The sequence below is a fragment of the Leptonotus elevatus genome, chromosome 11 (assembly GCF_054856555.1).
Source record: "Leptonotus elevatus isolate MCC_2025b chromosome 11, RoL_Lele_1.0, whole genome shotgun sequence".
NCBI lineage: Eukaryota > Metazoa > Chordata > Actinopteri > Syngnathiformes > Syngnathidae > Leptonotus > Leptonotus elevatus.
Window position 1 is genome coordinate 8,947,766 of NC_141249.1, and position 21,732 is coordinate 8,969,497.

Consider the following 21,732-nt stretch of genomic DNA (forward strand, 5'->3'; position numbering starts at 1 on the left):
GTCCAAACACCAGCACTTCCACCACAAATATCCTCAGCAAATGCAACGCCACCTGTGTCGGGTTTCTTCTGTGGGAGACTGGGGCAATGCTGGAAAACAGGCACTGCCGGGGGCTATACACATCCCTGAGGTCAGTCTTTCATTATGGATGATATTTCTGCCAAATAATTTAGACCCTGAGCCCCTGCAAACCCTATACATTGCGAACAAAACTAACTCACACACAGACGCACACTCTCAACACACACACACATGCACACGCATTATACGGCTCCTCCGAATTCCACCCAGCTCATTTTGCCACTTTGCAAAGGACAGGACCATCAAACATGAATCCAGTGATCACTAAAGTGTGAAACACAATCCAAGCAGTTTATTAGAACTGATTATTTGTTTTTAGGCAAAAGAAGTAAACAGGAATATTGGTATTGTAGAAGCATCGGTACTGTGTGTGTATGAGAGTGTGCGTGCGTCCCTTAGAGACTACTTGTAGAAATCTTGTTTGGAAATAGATATCATAGTCTCTTGGCAATGTCTGACCTCAGTTTAGACCATGGATAACCACTTTGTGAACACACATGCACACACACCACCATGCGAACCCTTATTCTATCAAAACTTATCCCTTCACTTCCCAATTTCTGACAATGTTTTCCATTCTCTTCCCATTTTTTTCCCATTTCTTTTCCTGACTGCATCAACTAATAGAACTCCGACCCCAAAACATAATCCAGTATGCTTCATAATGACTTTGCAGTCAATATTTCCAGAAATTATTTCAAACATTGGAAACAGGAAGCAAAAAAAAGCTGGTCACCAACGCCCTCAGTTGTAAATAGTTACATATGTCCCCAATACAAATACAATACAGCAACAAAACAATTTTAAAGCCCTAAAAGACAGTTTGATCCAGTCCACATTATTCAATGGTTGTCATGCAATTTTGTGACGGTTTTTCATCCCCAACTTCATCCCCAGAGTCCTTCTGTTTAGACTCACCGAGACTGAAGAGGACCAGGAATTTCAGGCAGACAAACTCTCGTTGGTCCATTTGCAAGGAACGTAACTTAGCCACCAGTTCCTGGGCATGGCCTAATAGATTATTGAGAGTGGCCCCAGCTTGGGATGCAATCACTGCATAGTCTACCTGCAAAAAGAAAGAAAACATGTTTGAATTTCTATATGGTTCTCTGTAACAATCATTACCCAAAAATCATTAAGAGTAAAACAAAAAGTTTGTGCTATAGAAGCTCCTCTTAATGGCTGTTCTTATTCTTTCAAGTGCTGTAGATAAAATGTATTTCATTTACACTGACCAAGTGTCAGATGGAAGGACAGACGGATAAATGGAGAGAGAGAGGGAGAGAGAATAGATAGATAGATAATAGCTACATTGCTAGATAGCAAGCTACATAGCTAGATAGATAGATAGATAGATAGATAGATAGATAGATAGATAGATAGATAGATAGATAGATAGATAGATAGATAGATAGATAGATAGATAGATAGATAGATAGATAGATAGATAGATAGATCGCCACAGTCTGGAAGACAAGTCACCATGAACAGAACCGTACCATATACATTTTTTATATTTATTGTAGTGCTGTCAAACTTAAAGCCTTTAACTAATTAATTAATCACAACAAATTATCACATTAATTATGTATTCACGCAGATTAATCACATTATTAATTTTGACCACAGATGATCCTTTATCTTGACAGTGGATGGCTAAGTTAAAGGTAGCACAGTTTGTGTTTGAGCAATAAACATAACTACAAGCATTTAAGTAAAGCATTTAATAAATGTTGGCATATGACATTCTGAATATTTTCTCATGGGGTATTTTTTTCCATTTAAAATTATGCAAGTAATTAACTGATTAGAAAAAGAGGAGGATGAGCGTGTACAGTGGATCAAAAAATGCTGAAGACGTCCTCAAAACATTAAATGTCGAAGGAACACATAACATGTCTTTAAATTTGGCTGGATTTTTTTTTATGAAAAGCCTTTGTAATTAAGTGATTAGTTGTGATTAATCAAAATTCTAAAATGTGATTAATCTGATTAATCAGATTTTTTTTAAATAATGGTGTGACAGCTCTAATGTATTGACAATTTATTATCATAATTGACTGTGCATGCATTTCCAGGGAAAGGTGTCTTCCCTAAATGAGGGTCTGTGTGTGTTGTAATTTGCAATTACAACACACACAGAATTTGCAATTACAACACAGAAGGACTTCTAACGTATTGCAATTGACCGTAGTTTGAAATTTTTCAGCTAAACTCTCGGTTTCCTCTTCCGTTTGTCAATCTGAGAAGCAGTAGGAGTTACTTGTATCACTAAAAGTCCATTCTGCACTAATGAATCCAAATTGCTAGACTCCAAGGTAATCGAGCCAAAAAAAGGTTCAGGTATATTCAGACTGTAGAAGCCAAGTGCCAGGTGCACAACCACACGAGCCATCATTTTCCAAAAGGGATAGTGATGCACTTATATTCTAATAGTGTATGTGCTCCATTCCCTATAGCACATTTATTCTCCCCCATTCTTTTGCCAACTGCTTTTGTACTTCCTTTTCTTCTTCCCCATTCATAAAGGAGAGAGTTATGGCTCAAGTGAGAGGCAGACGCTGCCCCCTTTCCAAAGTGTCAATCAATTTACATAAAATCAACTGTGCATGAAATAACTTCATTGAAGGATTGGACTGTTGATGGTGATGCCTTAGGTTATTGCCTCCTGGCCTGAAGTACAAAGAAAGGGGAGAACACTATAACGCCACTATAGCAGAGTTAGCACTAACCCAAGTGACCTGCATGTCAATCAGTCAATCAATCCTACTTTATTATTCCTCTTGTAGACACATGCTGGGTAAATATAAATAAACCTTCAGATTTAAATCCATCCTGAACTACAATGTATGGAGGACTGGTTTGAAGCCTGTTTGTGTGTCTTTGCAGTGCTCTCAAAGCAAATACAATGCAGTTGGTCATGGAACTTTTGTTTTTTCTTTTCTTTTTCCATATTTGTCATTTAAATTTCATGGACACCAGCAGTACTGGGCTGTCAAAATATCAGTGTCATCATATTGGAAACTGGGACGGTGCTGTGAGGCCTTGCTTAAGCTTTCAACAGCTCAGCCCATTTGTCATTTTATCTTTGAATGCATTTTAATAAGCTCCATTTCATGTTGGAGCCTATGACAAGAAAAAAGAACTACTGCAGTCTCCTTTGAAAACACACATAGTTGTTGGCGACCTTGAGAATGGCATGTTCACTTTGTTTTGAGGTCAATGTAAAAAATGAATGGGGCCTCTGCGATGAATGAAAATTATATTTGCAAAGGTGATTAACATGTACAAAATATACACTACATGATGCATTATGCTACTCATTAAAAAAAAAAAAAGCTCTTTTTTTGTAATAGACAAAATTTATACGGAAAAACATCCTATGGATTCCTTAATTCATTTATTCATTTTCAGAAAAGCATATCCTCAATGGCCTTTATATTTGTACAGTGCAAGTGCCCTCAAACGTAAAATGTGACGCATCTTGATTTTGTGCAAGATTCGTTTAGCGTGTTTAGGAATTTGGCAAATGGCACAAATTGTCACACATGGGACACACGATCGAGGGTGGAAGGTGATCTTCAAGTGCAACATTGGTTGTGAAGTTAATCAGCTATGCTCTCGCCTACAACAGTAAAAAACTCACATTTCTAACTTCACCAAGCTACGTGCATCTACAAAAATACCAAAACTATGGTAGTCTAGCCCACTGAACATATTTTAGACAGTATGGACTATATTTTTTCATTTGTACACAAGTCAGCTTGTGCACTATTCAGCTTCATATTTTTCAATCCAGATTTCTGACATACCCACCACAAACAAGGAAGAGGCATCAGTCCACCCAAAGCTCCACCCAGAAGTCTTTCTTGGCACAAAGGTGCTTAAATGATAGACACACTTTGGACCGCCCCCTCATTTGACAACCATTTCATTACGCATTTCATGCTGACAGTGTCTGCAGCTTGAAATATATAAATATGATAGCACATTTGTATTTATTGACTGACATTTAATTCTATTTATATAATAAATTTCGTATATATTTCCACATTTATTTTTCTATTCATTTTTATTTTTGGAATCACGTTTTTTATTTTATTTTATTTTTTTACTTTTATTTATGTGCACATTTTTTATTTCCATTCATATAAAAATTCTGTTTTTATTTTCATTTGTATTTGTTTTTTTGCCATTTTTCGTCCTCTATACTTAATCCTTATGGATTAAGATGGCTGTCAGTTGAAGAAATCAATCTTTTTGGGTTCTGGTTTGCCAAAACTCACCTGCTGGCCAGTGACCAATAAAATGGAGCCCTCCTTGGCGTGCACCACTTGCCTAAAGACATGGTCCAGGATGAGGAGTTCACTCCAACAGTTCTGCAGAAGCTTCATCTGGTCGTCAACCTGGTCGGGAATAGGAAGAAAAGCCTATAAATTTCCAGTAAAAATAATGGGAGTACGTCGTCCCATAATTTTACAAAAAAGATTATGTAAATGTATCCCAAGCAGTTGTTATCATATAGACCCGCTCACAGGTTGTACAGGTCAACTGATATTGATTACTTTCATACCATTTAATGTAATTACATCATTTCAATCTTGACCAAAACTCCCCTGAACACTTTCCATAGTGTTCTCATATGAATCTTTCCCCATTCATTTCACTTGTGTTAATGTGTTCCCCTTCAACAGGTTTTGGTGCAGGTTTCTCTGTTTGTCCATTGTCAACAGTTTCTGAGTAATCCCTCTGGTTCCAATGATTAAAACATTTACGCCTGCTGAATTGCAGCCGCTGGCTCCCATGGACTTGCCAGGTGAGCTTTGGAAAGCAGGTCAGGTCAAACAGTGCACCAAAACAACATCTTTCTTTGTAACAGCCAACCTCTTCCCATGCCTGGCCATGTTAATCATTACTTCGCATTTGAGAGACTCAAACAAAAAAGTCTGCATTGGGGAAAAAAGGAATGAGGAAAATGTCTCTTTTTTTGCATCAACAAACATTGCCCTATGTTATGTCGTTGAAAGTAATGTATCGTCCTGGGTACTGTTGTTCTTTGGTGTCAGGAGTTGGTCTTCGACTTTGATGGCAGTATGTGAGAACTTGATCTTCATCAGAATGAACGACAGCGAGGATGGTGAGGAATGCGGATCAATGTTAAAAGCTGGCCAAAAAAGCAGGTGCAAGCGTGGGTACCATGAAAAGGAATGCGTTCTTGTACCTGTGTGACGGGAAATTTGCACAGAGATCTATTTGTTTTTGTTGGACTGACTTTGTGCGGTCGCATTTGTTAAAACAGTAAAACAATGTATTATGTTTGATTGCCAACTCCGGAGTCTAATGTTGTTATGACTCTTAACTAGTGCCCAACATATTCTGTTTACCTTTCAAGAAGACAACATTTCAGTATACCACAGCTAACGCTGAATGTGTGGAGGGTTCTGCATCGAGTTTTAAGTGCAATTGTGTCAGTCTTGGCTAAACTGTGCATCTCTTCCTAAATCAGATGGAAAATTGTACGGAATATGCAACGGCTTTTCCTGAACAGCATTAGTTCTATACTGTAGATAAAAAATAATTTGAATGAAAATGAAATGCAAATATTTTGATTTTCAATACTATATGCTTGTCTGGTGCCCTTTTTTTTGGGTCAATTAAGTTTCTAATCACAACTGGTCTTCTTTCCTTTCTGTATACATCAGTTTCGATAATCGGCTTGGCCGGTATTGGGCATTTTAACGAATATCGGTATCTACCTTTTTTAAAGAATCTGATGACCGATATGAGGTAAATATAAAACCATTTTAACCTCAAAGAGCTATTCATTTAAATTAAATTTCATTTAACTTTATAATAGATGCTGCTGACCCTGGTAACCTTCTGACCTATTCGTTTTTGTTACTCATTAAAAAAATATATATATATATATGAAAGTTTAAGAATTCAGGTATTTTAAAATTTTTGAAAAATATTTACTGTCGAAAATTATAGAGAGCTTAGGTATTTACTTGTTTAAGTTTCTAGTACTGCTAACCTTGGGAGCTCCCTAAACATTTAGTTAGAAATTTAAAAGGATGTCTATTGTCTGTTGTCTAAGATTTAAAAAATTTTTTTTTTGAAAAGTCTGAATTTTTTTTCAATAAACATGCTTTTTACTGAATATGAATATAGGCCTCCTTGACTTACTAATAATCGGTATCGGTATCAAAAAACAAAAACAGCCTATCTATGGACGAAAGCAAAATTCAAATGACTTCATTAAAACCATCAGACAGCATTTGAAGACCTTCAAAGGAGTCGTTTCTTTGAGCCACTCGCCGATCCTCCTCTTTCTGCCCCCCGAATCTAAAGTCCCTGGAAGCTAGTGTAATTGTGTGTATGTGAAAGAACGGGTACATGTAACGCCCAAGATCTTCAAACGCCACCCCGCTTTTAGCAAGCGTTAGGGTCCTCATCAAAGGGCTGTCCTGACTGCCTGCCTGGAAGCAACTTTCTGACAAGAAGCCGGGGTCATCAAAGCGCGTGTATGGCAGCGGGTGATAGCAGCCTCGACGAGGGGTAGGGGACACCCGTTTGTAAAAGGGAGAGCGGTGACAGACAAGCATAAGGGCGGCGCAGGGGTTGGGGTTCGCTTGGCTGACCTTTTGAGTATCAGCGACACAAACTGTTTCCTTGACAAGCTCTTCCTTTTGCTCTGTCAAATGAGCAGCATTCATGGCGCCTGATCTTCCAAGATCTACTCCCTGCACCCACGCATATTATGAACTCGGTGACATGGCATCAGATGCTTTGTTTTGTGTTTCTAGGCTTTATCTCTGTGCAGAAAAGCGGCCAAACGCAGTCAGTAAACGATTGGCAGTTTGCCAGTTACTGATTACAGATCATCGCTCTTTGATTTAATCAGGGCATAATAACACAAAGTTCAAATCAGTTTGTTTGACTCCTGCAATAAAGCTTATAGTACTTCTTTGGTTGTTGAATCTTATCTCAAGATGATGGAAAATCTAGACAAGTGTATCTGACTTTGGTGGTCATAAACTGAATGCTTGCAGCAATCACTTTGTTGCTATCATGATTACTACTATGGATATGTTTTGAATTTATACTATAATGTCATTAACAAAGACGTCAATTTGAAATTGTGGTATACTAGATTGAAAATCACAGAGTCGGAAAAGTGGAGATATTTTTGGAGCGCAGTCACTGATACCGATACCAAGTACCAATACCGCCAGTACTTTTGATACATAAAATCTACCCTCCAAAAACAATGGTAGATTTTAAACAAAGATGTATATATACCAGTATGAAATATTTTTCCTAAAATTGTATGGAATTAATTGCAATTTTTTATTCTAGTAGCGTCGATTGTTTTGTATCAGGTTTAATGTTAATATTTGAAATGTAGCTTCTTTTAGGGTTGGGAAAGAAAGACTCAGCACATAAATTTCCATTTTGTTGAGAAGCTCATCCAAAATGTTGTTTCTTGTATTGGCTTACTTACACTGTGCACCCTAAACAAAATACCAAATGTACGTGTGTCCTTAAACAATACTACCAAACAAGAAGAATTTGCTTCTGTGTTCATATTGTAGAATTATACTGCTGAAAAACAGCTTCAAACTGACATCACATCCAAATTAAATGCATTACTTTCTCAAGCTTGGTCTACTCATCACCAAAAGTAGGATGTCGGAAAATCCAAGCAGGGAGTCCTACATGCATGGGCCAGCAATAAAAAAAACATATCCTCTAAGAAAACCAATTTACTACCTTGATGATTGTTCAGCTGAGTGGGATCAATACTCAAATCAATCGCTTAGCCCATAAGTTTTGTTCAAACCACTAGCTAGGATTAATGGGATTTTCCAGATGTATAAAAAGAAAGCAGATCAAGTGAGAGAGGGAATGAACCTGACTGGGAATGGAAGAATAGGAAAAAATATGTGAGGGGAAATTATGAAAACGAAAAAGGTGATTCAGAGCAGACGTTATTGTGCAGATTAAATTCAATTAAAATTGGCACATTCAAATACTCCTTGACAGACGTCATGTTAATTCACAGCCCCCTGCCAAGAGTAGAGCAATTATCATGGGGTGCTAAGTCAAAACAGACCGAGGTGGTAGAAACTTAGCCCCTTTCTTGTGCCCTGGTCTTGGTATCGTGCCACGAGCATTGTTAAGCGGCGTACGGTGTGGCCAGTTTTAACGAGTGCACGCAGCTGGATCTGATTTTAATAAGTACTTCCATTTTTGATGTGGACTAATGAAGAGATTAATGGAATCTCCTTCTGTGGATGTTAATGAATGGAGAAAATCATGATATTTTTTGCACATAGGGAGGGGTAGCATTTGGAGATCAAGAACCTGCCTCAAATTCGCATGAACAATAAATGGGGCTCCTCTCTCGTCTGGACGGGAATCAATTCCTACTACAGGTGAGGTTTGAAGCTGACTTCAATGCCGCTGTGTGTCGAGCTGCTCATCCTTTGGTACTCGTCCTATCTTAGCATCTGTTCGCCTTGAGCCAAACAGCCCCTGTATTCACCTGGGATGAATGGCGCCTGTTGTTCTCCGAGTGTTGTGAACGCTTAATTATGTCGTGCCTGTGCGCTCACTTGCAGTTCAGCCATTTAATTAACCCATTCTAGGCACTCGTTCAAACCAAGACAGTTATTGAAAAACATTTAATCACGATTATACTTGGACTGGAGAGACGAACCGCCCTAGGTTAGCTTAGCGCTAGCTAGCTAGTAAGACGACAGACACGGATGGTTTTATAACTTAAACAAAAGCGAACAAGCACCTTGCGTTCACCCGTTGGCAGTGAACAGCGAAGGATCCTGGAGGTTAAAGTAAGTTATTTTAAACTTTAAAATGAAAATCTTTACGGAGGTTGACGTGGTGGCATTAGCGCCGCAATCTTGCTACATTGATATGCTTTCAAAAAAGTGAATGAGTCTTGGTAAAGCACTTTGTACAACATATGATGAAGATAAAGCGCTATATCCGTACACTCCATTTACGGTACTATTTACCATTATGATGAAATTGGATTTTTCTGTTTTTAGACTTTAACGTGTTTTGGGGCAAAATTACAATTATACCTGTTCCAATTGATGTGGGATTCGGTGGTTAAATGGTAAACAATTATGCACACATGGATTTGGGGTACACGTTATTGTTCATTCCTACTATTACTATTTTTCTTTAGGTAATAGCTAAGTGAATTTATGTAATTCTACTGCTACTCTATTGAGTGGTCCATTTTAAGCATCCACTTAAGCAACCAAATAGTTTTTCAGCTTTTCAAAGACAAATGCAGAAGTTCTATAAATCCCTGGGAAGAACAGCAACAGTTGTGATGAAATTCACCCAGGATTTCTGCTGAAATGGAAAGAAATGATTACCTTTTCCCCCTCCTCCTCGTCCTAATTTACCCAAAACGAACTGTTTATCAAGGCATACAATCCATTTTGTCTTCGATCCTACCGCTGGTGGAGTGATAAGAAAGCTGGGAAAATGTGCAGGTGGCACTTAGAATCTGTTAGTGCAAGGGTGTGAGTAAAGGTTTGCAAACGAGAAGAATGATAATGTTGATGAAAATACACTGAGCAATCAAGAAGATAAAATATGACATACAAGATGTAAAAAAATAAAAAGTGTTACATTGTAAGGATCTCAGTGTGTTGTGTGTTTTCTCATTTTGTGCCAATACTGCATAGCACATTTGTCTGAACCTGACTCAGTGTTCATTCAGCTATGTCAGATTGATAATACTGAGACCCTGAAATTGACCATTTCCCACGGTGACTGCGCTAATTGACTGTGCAGGGTGACCTTTGACCCTGAGAACGAGAGGGTCTCTTTCGATTGAGCACGTTCATTTCACCTCATCTGTCCACACATACCAACATCCTCACTCGGGTGTTTGTGAAAGGATGGACAACCTATGAATGGACTCCCCCCCTGCCCACTTTTCTATTCGTCACTCATTTTGCCCCACGCAGCAACAGAAAATATATTTGCTTACAAAAGAGAATATATGCATGCATATAGTTAGTTTTTTGTATTTTTTTATTTAGCTATGTTTTTGTAATTACTTTTTAGAGCAAGTTTTTATTTTATTTTTTTAGTAGGGAGTTTTTGTTAGTTTTAGTTTCAGTTTTATTATGTTTTATTATGGATTATATGTCAAAGTATAGTATATTCTCAAACAACTGATCTTGGTTCTTCTGTAGCTACGGATGTACAACAATACCAAAATAAATACTTTTAAGATTAATCCAGAAAGTTCATGTTTGATATTGACAAAAATTAAAATTTTCATTAGAATTATAGTTAGTTCTTTTTCAAAAACAAAAGGTAATTTCAGTTACTTTGTTTTATATAATAATGTGTGTGTGGGGGGGGTGGGGGGGTGCGTGTGTGCGTGCGTGTGCGTGTGGGGGCGTGCGTGTGTGTGTGTGTGTACAGTATATTTTCTGTACTGGTTTTTCGTTAATTTCCGTTAAGTGTAATCATTTTGCTCCTCTCCGCTCTATCTGCTATCAGTATCACAATTTGAGACTGAAATCAAGCACACCAAATCTTCCCTATTCATTTTGACTTTATGCAGAAGTATAGGAAAGACAGACGAAATCAATAAGGCATGAGAAGAAATTAAATCCAGAGTAAAGCTTTTCATTTAAAACTGAGACTTGTAATAATTTGGCAATCTATTTATCCTGTTTGATAGGTACTAGTGTTTTACTGCAAGATGACAAGAGACCACATATATACAAAAACCTCCAAAATAAAACTAAAACCCAATGTTTATTTAACTTTATCCTACATGCACAGCAATTCCTGCAAGATCAGAACATATCATTTATCATCCTGTATTGTTTATAAAAAATATTGACTCTTTTTAAATGAAATACTGTTGTTACTCAAGTACACCATGCTTGAATTTATCAATAAGTGTGAGCACTAGAGACTGAAGTGTCAAGACAAAACAAATGTATGAGTTGTTGTCTAATTTTTTCAGTAAGTTAATAAGTTCGTGGCTTAAAGGATTTTTGTTTCTTTTTACACAATAGTTTTCAGCCGACCCCCACCAGACACACACACAACCCCACACACGAGAAATCATAAGGCTTAGAGCTAAGAAGCTATCAACTAATTATCAAAAACACAGGGCGAACCTAATCAATTATTCACATGAACATTAGACCACTAATACACATGCAGCCCTGGGATCTTCTTCTCCCAAAAGTAACCTTCCTTCTTTCACTCAATGCACACACACACACACATGCATGCACAAACAGACACACACATGCTCAATATCACCAGTACTTTTGATTTATAAATTTTCCACCCCCGCCCTAAAAAAAAAAAAAAAAAAAAAATATATATATATATATATATATATATATATATATATATATATATATATATATATATATATATATATATATATATATATATATATATATATATATATATATGTATATATAGTAGCACTGATCATAGGGATCCTATTGATCCGTCAGCAGCAGAATCTCCAAGCACACACCCACCACAGCTTACTACTCTGGATGATAAGCATTAAGCCTGGGCCATTGGATTTTCACACTCTGCAATCATTATTTGAATTAATGCTGCGATTTAATGTTTATTGTTGTATGAGCCCAATGTGAAAGGAAGGTGGGTCTGAATATGACACCGTGCAGATTAAAGTGTGCGTGTGTGCCTGTTAGTTAAAAGTGGGGAGAAGTGGGTGGGGGTTGCATTCACTTTATTATCCCTCCATGACTCTTGACAAGGGCGAGAGATCAGATTTATGTGCATGTATGTATGTTAACGCGTGCTTTTGTGTGTGTGTTTGACTTTCATTGACAGACAGTGGGAAATGACCCCATAATGCTTGCCTGGCTGTCTGTGGGTTAAAGTGAAGAGGAGTCCGGAATAGAGGAGACGGCGGAGACAGCATGAGGCTAAAGGCTTACCCCTCCCCATCCTTCTTTTGTATTATTCAGAGACAGGGCTTCTTAACAATCGCACTGAGACGAGCATATCCAAGGAAACAAAAAGGCCTTAACACACCTGAAGAAATGTTTTAAAATGCAGACTTAGTTGAAATATACTTTCTAGTAGAGGTTCCTTTGTTTTTGTTTTTTGGGGGAGAGAAGCAAACGAATGTGACTCAACTCCAGGGATGGCAGCCCTTGATAAGCAAATTAAACATGTGAATGAGCTAATTAAGCTAATTCTGAACTTCCTGCTGTGTAAAGCAAGGCCCCCAAACCACAAGACAAAAGAGCAGATGGAGGCATCCTTCTCCCTAAGGTGCATCACCTTGTGTCTTCTGACAGATGCTGACATAAATGCATCTGTATTAGAGCATCGGCGTCTTTCCACTCGCCAGTGCTGTCGAAGCTAACGTGCTAGAGCAGCATGTGGAGTATTAAAGGCCTGAGGGACATTGAGACAACAGTTCACTGTTATTCTTCCTGAATCCGTGCTTCATTTCTGTAGTTTTAATAGTGTTGTCAACACCTTTCTCAGAATTTTTTTTAATGCCCCTCTTAGACAATCCGAAAAGAACGCAGGGCAGTAAAGCCCGTTATTAGTGCAATGCTTTTATTTTGCCTGCATGGAATCATTTATCCAAAGCTGGTGCCAAGGTTCGTTGCTATGGCCTTTTGAATGAAAAGAAAGATTGACAGGATGAGTGAACGATGTGAGACTCATAAAACCGCCTGGTGTGGTGTTAAAGAAGTAGAGAACGAAAGAAGGAAATTAAAAGCAGCAGAGAAAGGAATGCTAAAATTAGGGCTAGGAAACAGGTGTTTTTGTCCTACTTTGCTGTGCAACCAGCAAATTGCAGACCATTTTTCTCCATGGCTTGTTGTTTGGCACGAGGCCCCTTTTGAAATGTCTCGCCTGTTGGCACAACACGGCCATAATATCGAATGTTACCTCTTTGGAACTTGTGTGTAAAATTCAATCATCTGTGTCACTACTTGCTGCACGAACAGTGAAACGTCTTAGATACATTGTCTGCTGGACAGCCACACACAGACACACAACACATGCCCCAAAGTGTTCCACTCCCTTTCAAGAATAGACCAGCAGCAAATAAGCATCAGAAATAGACATCGGAGGACAACTGTTGACAGGTCTGTGACGAAAGAAGCAGAGACAGACTCAACCTCTTGGCAGGCCGGATTACAGCCGCATAATTGTGGACATACAACATTGGAACATAAATCTCTAGGTGCAATTCTTGTGTCATTTCAGTGTCTAAGTGTATTAAGGAGCAATTAGAGAGAATACTGTGCAAAGGTCTGATGCTACCAGCGGATTTGCTCCTTAATTAACTAATGTATGTACTGTATTTAAATCAAATGGTGAAATAAATTCATATATCTGGACATGTATTCACAATGTAACTAGGAATAAGCAAGTACCGATACCAGGTATTGGTATTGAGCCGATACCCAGTCTTATTTCAAGGTATTGGTAGATAGAAATTAGGCCAGTGGTTCGATTGAACCCCAGGTGTTCGATAACTTAGTATCAGGGTTTCGGCGGAGGTCAAGACACCCGACTCATGTGGTTTATGATGATACGCCCAGCTTGGCCATCATTGGCTGCAGGTGATCACGCTACATTGCTTTGCCTATTTGTGTTAGAGGAAATTTGGTCCGCTCAGTCATCGACTCCTGTGACTGTTGTGATGGTACGTCATGTGATTTATTAGTTATCATAATCCCTTCATAATAACAATGTCGAGCAAAAAAAGAAAGTGGTCAGATGAATATCTGCAATATGAATTCACATGTATAATGGGACGTATGGTGTTCCACAGGATTTAAATCTGGGGCTTTTACTGTTTTTTTTTTCCAGAGCTAGGCACTTCCAGTAATCGTCAATTCCTGTTGATCATGATGCCCACCTTTCGTCAAGTGGTTTTGTATATTCGACGAATGCTTTATGACGCAAACGAAGCCTCGCAAAAAAAAAAAAGAATGAGCGGAATCGTCTGTACTCACACCAATCAACGGGCGTAAACGTGCTTCAGTCGGTGTTCAGTCTATGCATTTTTTCGAGGCGTCACGTCATTGTGCATAAAGGTGGGCATCGTCATCGACGGGAAGTGGCAAATAATGGAACTACTGCCAAGCTCTGCTGTTTTCATTGCATCTGCTGCACCTGGCTTTCATCTTAAGAAAAAAGCAGTAACTGTGCTCTATAAATATGGAGTTCAGTTGAGTGATGGGAGTCAGCATCCTAACTGCAATGCCAAATTAAGCATTATTCTCGCTAGCTATCAAAGCTAATGGAACACTTCCTTAAACTGCATGGAAATGGGGAATACAAAAACACAATGCTTTCTGAATTCAAGGTGAAGAGAGTCAGATTTGATGAAAAAGCTAATATCCCTGTTCATTTTGTTCACCAGTAAACCATAAAACAAATCCTATTTTATTTTCAAAGCGGGGTTCACTACTTCCAACAGGGTTAAGAACCACTGAATTCAAATAGAAGGTTGACATGAATTGAGTGCAATATTAGGCAAACGTGCTATATTGGGATATACTATAGGTATGTACCTTTTTCCCTCTGGAAGTTCCTTAGTTATACTAGTACTGTAGGTAGTTAAACTGTCTCTTATGCAAATGTGAAGCAAAAATATGTAAAAGAGGAAGATAGATTAGCTGACAGGTTTGCATAGTTATGTGTGTTGTGTTTAGTTTAGAGGTTGAGGGTCAGCATAAAGCTATAGCAGCCACACCTCGGCCCCTCTGACCTCCGAGAAACCAAATAGCCACCGGCTATTTAGAGGCAAAGTGCCGCCTCTTCACGCTTGTCTTTGTAGTTGTCTTAACCATGCCGGCCAACCTCATACTATACCAGCCTGCCCGCATGTAACCTTTTTGCCTATTTATTCCCACATTTAGGCAAAGTGTGATGATAGTTGTTTGTTTTGGGAGGGGGGGTTTAGAAAGTCGTGTAAAAGTTCAGCACATTGACAAGACAAACTGACACTGTAAAGTCAATACAAAGGCATGTGTAAAAAATTATATAAACAAATAAAAACATTTTAAAAATTGCTTTAACTATGATGCATATACAAAAACCTCTTTTTATAGCAACTTTTCAAATGAATCCCTAGAAATTTTTGGAAAAAATAGGCAAAATTATGTAAATTAATAGGCTTGATTTACAGCATTTCAGATAGGAAGCACTCAACAAACATAAATGTATATTTACCACAGCTCCCAGCAACAAGCACAACAGTGAGAGGAAGGAGAAAGTTGTTTTGTTACTTTGATAGAGCGGGTGAAGTGTTGAGTTAATTTGTTCGATCAGCAACTGCACATCCACCTCCACTTTGCCTTTTTATTATCGCTTTCCTTTCCATCTTTCAACTGCTCCCTCCCTCAGCACGCTGATTTGACTGCCAACCTGTGACAACAACTGTACAGGACTGCAACCGCACACTCGTCACCTCCGTCACCACATTAACGAGCAGGATGACCTGCCAATAAAAAAGGCTTTTACCCTGATCGTCCCCAAACAAGACTTAAACACGACCAGCTTTCTCCTTTAGAACGCAGAGAGTGCTCACAAATGTGAATCAGGCTGCGTTAACTTGCCTGAAAATGAAAAAGTACCACAGGTGGAGGCATTTTTAGCTTCTCTTTTGTCACTTCATTAGCAGTACTTGGAGTAGGAGACTAAATTGGAGAAAGGCAGGGACAGATGGAAATTTAAAAATGCATCTCTCTAAATGTAGATGGTGCAACAGTTTTAAAAACGTATACAGTATACGCACCCACACACACACACGATAAACCTTATCAGCAAACCTACTACATACATCTAATTAGATCCAATACAATAATTGGGATCAAATGCTGTACATACTGTGTGACTAGCAATAAAATGGTAAATGGAGTATACTTATATTTCGCCTTAGCTACACCATTGTCCAAAGCGCTTCACCATTCCTCATATAAATTGTTTTGAAAACATATCGGAGTGTATGTACCGAGACTGTATGGGGCCGATGCGCTAACGCAGCCGTGTCTATGGGAAAGTTTTCCTTTTTAGTTTAAAATAATGTATTTTAACCTCCAGGATTCTTTATCCTACACTGGCCAACAGCATAGATAACTTGTGATGATTTGTCTCTCAACTCTAACATCTAAGTTCGTAAATTCCCCTAATGCTAGGATGGCGTCAGAGGCCAACAGCGAAGTAACGACAAAGACTAGATGGGCTTTATGGACTGATTACTTAACAGTTCAATATAATGCTCATTAGCCGGCTAAACATTCCCATACATGCGCAAACATGACTGTCACACGTATTACACACGACAAAATGCTATGATTAATTTTTGCTCAAATCCAAAAGTTCTGATCCGGCATTTGTTTTTAATGGCAAGTCATTGCTGATTCATCCAGAGCCTGAGTAGCTACATTAATTATTATTGTCTTTTTAATTGTGAGGTATGATATGTAATGTATCAATGAGGTAATCTATTGAAAATTATACACTGCAGTTCTCCACCATTGTAAATGATAACCACAATGACTTAGTTTTTAATATCTAATGAATTAATATCTCTGACAGTTTCAATTAAAACTGAGCACTTCTGTCTGTTAAAGCCACACATTTTCAAGACATATTCAGCGAATATGTTTACTCTGCACCTGCTCTTAAGTGGAGTACTGTCCGTTACACGTCATTGAAAGAACAAAAAACTCAAGTACATAAATGTAAAAGATGATGAGAAAGAAAATGCTTTTAAGGTAGGTTTAGTCATTTAGCAAACGTCTGTATACTTTTAATGACTGACTTTCATCCTTCATCAAAGCAACAAGTAGATGAGCAGACTTTGCTCATGCTAACCTCCTGTTGTGTCCTCTGGGAGGGACCAACCTAAATCTTTCCTTTTAACAAGTTCCCTACTCTTCCTTCCGGACCCCAGCAATCCCCTGTGGTTGGACCTACGGGACCATTACAGTATTTAGGAAGGCTGTGTCTTAAAGCTAAGTCTACAACCATCAAGGGAACCGAGGAGGAAGTTCACTTTTGGGTTGTCCACACTTAAAAACATCTAAGACACTGTGGGCACTGAAAGCCCTGAGGACATCAGGTACAACACATGGCTGCAATTGTCATCTTGTCCTGTTGCATACACACACATATATGTGCTTCCTCTTCTGGGAACGGCATGGATGCATTCAGAATCCACCTGTAGCCCTCTACTAAGTCTGAGTACTGCTTCCTCAAAACAAATCCTTCAATCCACGTACTCCTGTTTGTACTGATACTGAGACATCAAGGCTTGTTTAACATAGGGTGACCAGGCGTCCTGGTTTAAACCTGACATAAACACTTTTTGTTTTGTCCCACTTTTACGCAGGTCTCTTCCCGGCCTCCCGATTTTTTTTGTAGTCCAGTCAGCAAGCCAATTGTTTGATGTCCATGTCCATCACACTGTTGTTACAGCTATTCATACGATAAACCAATTAAATAGGAATTTAACCGTTTCATCTCTAGCAGGTGTGTTTTCATCATACCGGAACTAGAACTACTTCCTGCTTCGGTTTCTAAGAATCATGGGAAATGTAGCCCTACTGGCCTAATATTTCTCATTTTATAATGCAGGACCGTCACCAAATTCCTTTAGTTAACCAGGTATGTATCGTGCAAAAAAGTTTGAATAATAGAATCACCAAATGATCCCCGAGTGCAAGCCCCTGCAGCTGCTCATTGTTCCCTCAGTGGATGGGTCAAATGCAGAGAACGAATTTCACCCCACTTAGATGGGCGTGACAATCAGTGGTACTTTAACCTTTAATGGTGAGTGCATTGTCTTATTTTCAGCTATTGAACTCTCATAGCATTTAGCATTAGTCAAAGTAATAACACAACCTGATTGACTAGCGATTAAATTTGTTATAAATAATTGCTGGTGATGATTTATTGTATATTTGATTTTTAGCTCAAATGTAGTGTAGTGATTTAAAAAATCGGGTCAGTTTTACAGTATTTATGAAAAAGCGAGCTTGATCTCCTGCCTGGTGGTCTACTATTTATGAATGGAGTGCCCCCCACCACACACACACACACACAAACTTCCTCCTATATACAGTAAGTTCAAACTCCCGCTCCTTCCCAGCGTGTCTGATCAAACAGATATTGTTACCACTAAAATAGCAGCGCACATGGAGTGCTACAAACTACAAGCAGCCAGTGATAAAGACGGATAGCCGAGGGGGAGTAAGCCGGGTGAGAGACGAACAAAAATCTTGAAATTCAGTGGCGATTTAGACAACTTTCCTCAGCTTAGTGTGTGTGTGTTTGTGTGTACTGGTGAGATACTGTACATAAGTGTTCATGTGTCTGTTGGACTAGCGAGGGGGCCTGCCATCTATCATTGGACAAATGCTAGGTTGTTGTGGAGGCTGGCGGTGGTGGAGGGGGGTTGTCGGCCCGAATGGTGCTGCTCCTCAAATGAAATAATATATCTTTGAAAGCCTACGCCCCGCGCCCGTCCCCGCCGCCGTATATCAAGCACATGAGCGTCTGGTGGAGTCGCTCCAGGCCCATTAACCTTCCACCTGTCCCCCCCACCTTTTTGACACCCCCCTATTGAACCCCACCTACTGATCGTCTTTTCACCCCCCTGCTGTCCTTCACCACGCTCCCTCTCCTCCTCCTTCTGCCCTTGGTCGCCGCCTTCCTCTCTTCCTCATTTCCCTCTTCCTCTCATCCAAGCCTTCTCTGACAGTGCCTTCCCATAATTTCTTCACCTCTATATCTCCTTCCCTATCCCCGCTCATCCTTTTTTTTCTACTTCGCTCATCTTTATCACCATATCTCTCTATCTCCAAATCTCTCCACCTAAATTGTTCACTTTGTCTTTCTTCCTCACTCATTCACTCACTTTACTACTAAAATCTGATATACTTTTCTGTCATGTTCCCATCTTGCAGCTCCTTGTCCCTTTCTCACTTTGCTTCATTAGATTATTTTTTTTAAACCATAGTGGCTAGTGTAAAGTGAGTGTTGGGAGGGGATATGTGGGGGTTGTGTATCGTGCAGAATAATAATTCAAATGCAGTGGAGCAGGGCCACAGTTACAAATCTCTGCCAAATGCACATGGCCACCAACCCCATCATGCTCGCAGTTTGTCAGGACATGGGTGGGAAGGGGGGGCTGTATTGTTGACCTCTCTGTGACAAGAATGACATTGCAGCATAAGGCTTCGAATCTGGTCATGTGTGTTTGTGGAGTTACTGTATAGATATGCCCAAAGTTTATACCTCAAGCCTTCAGAGCTTATTATTTAGAAATTTCCACAGTTTTTTCCCTTTCCTCTTCTCCTTTTCTTCATTGTCTCTGCATTGTCTCTGCATTCCTTGTCTATTTGCGTCCTCTCTCATCTCCCCTCTTTGTTTCACCTCTTTGCCTGTTCTCTCCTCTCCCTGGCCATCTGTTTATCCAATATGGCCGCCCCATCTCAGCTGGGAGCTTTCCCAGGGAACCAGACTTCTAATACAGTTCCTCCTCAACTTAATGGGCCTCCACTCTGCTTTTGCAATTCCTGCTGCACGCAGACAAAAAAAAAGAAAGAAATAGAAAACGAAGAGTCTGGATCCATCAAATACTATCCCTAAATGACTAAAACAAACAGTGAAGTCACATTTGGAAATGATACAGGTTGTCATACATCTTCTGCTTCGATCAGTTTGATGGACTAAATATACTCCATGAATAAAGTTACACCGCATTTAACACAACAGAATTTGTGGTATGCTACTGAATTAGTTATGTCATCATTAGTCTGATATATATATATATATATATATATATATATATATATATATATATATATATATATATATTTAACTCAGAGACAAGATAATTAAGATGCCAAGACTATTACAAATGAAGACATGACAAGGTTCTTCAGCGAAATCTGCAAAATGAATAAGCAGATGTGAAAATGATGAATAGATCATTTCTATAAGAATGTTAGGTTTTCCAGTAATTATTTGCTGGCTTGTGCGTGTTGACGAAGCACACAGAAGTTCTCGTGGTTTCAAAATGAGACACCCGTCCTCTTTATTAAAAGGTGTGGAGAGGAAAGGGGTAGCAGGGAGGTGTGTTGAAAAGGGAATTGAGTTAGGAAGGTGAAATGTAAACAAATGAATCATCAACAGTCCCCATCTCCCTGCTAGATTCTCTCTCTCTCTTTCATTGTGTTAGTTGTGTGCGTTGGGACAGCCATCCCAGAATGCTCGCACAATTGAGGAGAGTGGAGCAGAAGATCAGCTACGAAGAGTCTTGTGGGGCCTCTTTAAGTTACTATGAGAGAAAATCTAAATTAGAATTAATGCTCCAAATTATCTTCAAAACATCTGAATTATTTCAGGACAAATAAATAAAGTAGATATATCTACATGTTATTGTTGTGACCATGATGTTGAAGGCGTGCTATGAAATTTGTATGCTGTAAAATGAGCACATTGTCTCAAAAAAGGCTGAGAAACACTGCTACTCTGCTTGTAGTTGGTATGTTAAATTTGTCATTTGGGAAGAGCCCATCTTAAGGCTTACCAAAAAGAGAAGAGGCAGCATGCCACACTGCAACAGAAGAGGACAGGCATCTTCAAAAGGCCGCGCTAAATGTGTCCGAGTCCCGAGACAGAGGTAAACTTACGGAAACTAAATCTTTAAACACTTGTTTTGGCAGACATCTCGTACACACACCCTGAGCTTGGCTCGATTACCAAAGAAATTCTTTTGTTCTTACTGTGCTAATAATAGTGAAAGCTTAATGTGCCAGTGCAGTCTGCGTGCGTGTGAGAGAGTGAGTAGCGAGAGAGAGAGAGAGAGAGAGAGAGAGAGAGAGAGAGAGAGAGAGAGAGAGAGAGAGAGAGAGAGAGAGAGAGAGAGACAGAGAGAGAGAGAGAGATGAAAGTGTATAGTTATCTACAGCTTCATGCCAGCTATTCCTGAGACAAACTTTTAATTCTATTCTTCCTGTCTTTATGATTACGGCCTAATCTCACATTCACTATACAGCACATGAGCAAAGTTGGATTCTAATGCACGTCAAATTTTGAACACACTTTTTAAAGTTAGCTTCATCAAAACTCACTACTGTAAATGACAAGTGTAAACATCTGTCTCTATATTTTATTAATACACAAATGGAATAGGACCCACACCCAAGTTCATCTAGCGCAGGGGTGTCAAGCTTATTTTTTTTGCGGCCACATTGCAGTTAGGGCTGTGAAATTATATAAATGTTTCATCATAATAATAACTATGACATATGAATATGATCTGACCCCCAGGGCTTGAGTTTGATACATGTGATCTAGCAAGTGAAGCGAGGTACAGTATCAATGTAAATAGTGTTAAACTGCGTCATTAAATACACTTAAGCACTCTCATGTCACATAATCAAAAGCAAATTAAACATAAATGTAATCTGTAAAATTTAACAGAGATCTCAAAAATAGCAAACACAAAGGGCCAACCAAAAACAATGGGCCCTCAGACAACAATAACAGTGCTCCAACCGTTGGGTAAATTGAGATTCACCACCATTGACACTAAAATATTCTCAA

At 39.0% G+C, this 21,732-nt stretch overlaps 1 protein-coding gene across 2 annotated transcripts in view; it reads right to left on the reverse strand.

Moving 5' to 3' along the window:
- nr5a2 (nuclear receptor subfamily 5, group A, member 2) overlaps positions 1 to 21,732 on the reverse strand; it is a 64,013-nt gene that overhangs the window by 25,992 nt on the left and 16,289 nt on the right. For both annotated transcript variants that reach the window (XM_086088932.1, XM_086088933.1), the window contains 2 exons: positions 4,368 to 4,487; positions 1,000 to 1,147 (listed from right to left, as the gene is read on the reverse strand). In XM_086088932.1, the coding sequence (XP_085945058.1) occupies positions 1,000 to 1,147; positions 4,368 to 4,487 (268 nt within the window). The remainder of the gene's footprint in view (positions 1 to 999; positions 1,148 to 4,367; positions 4,488 to 21,732) is intronic.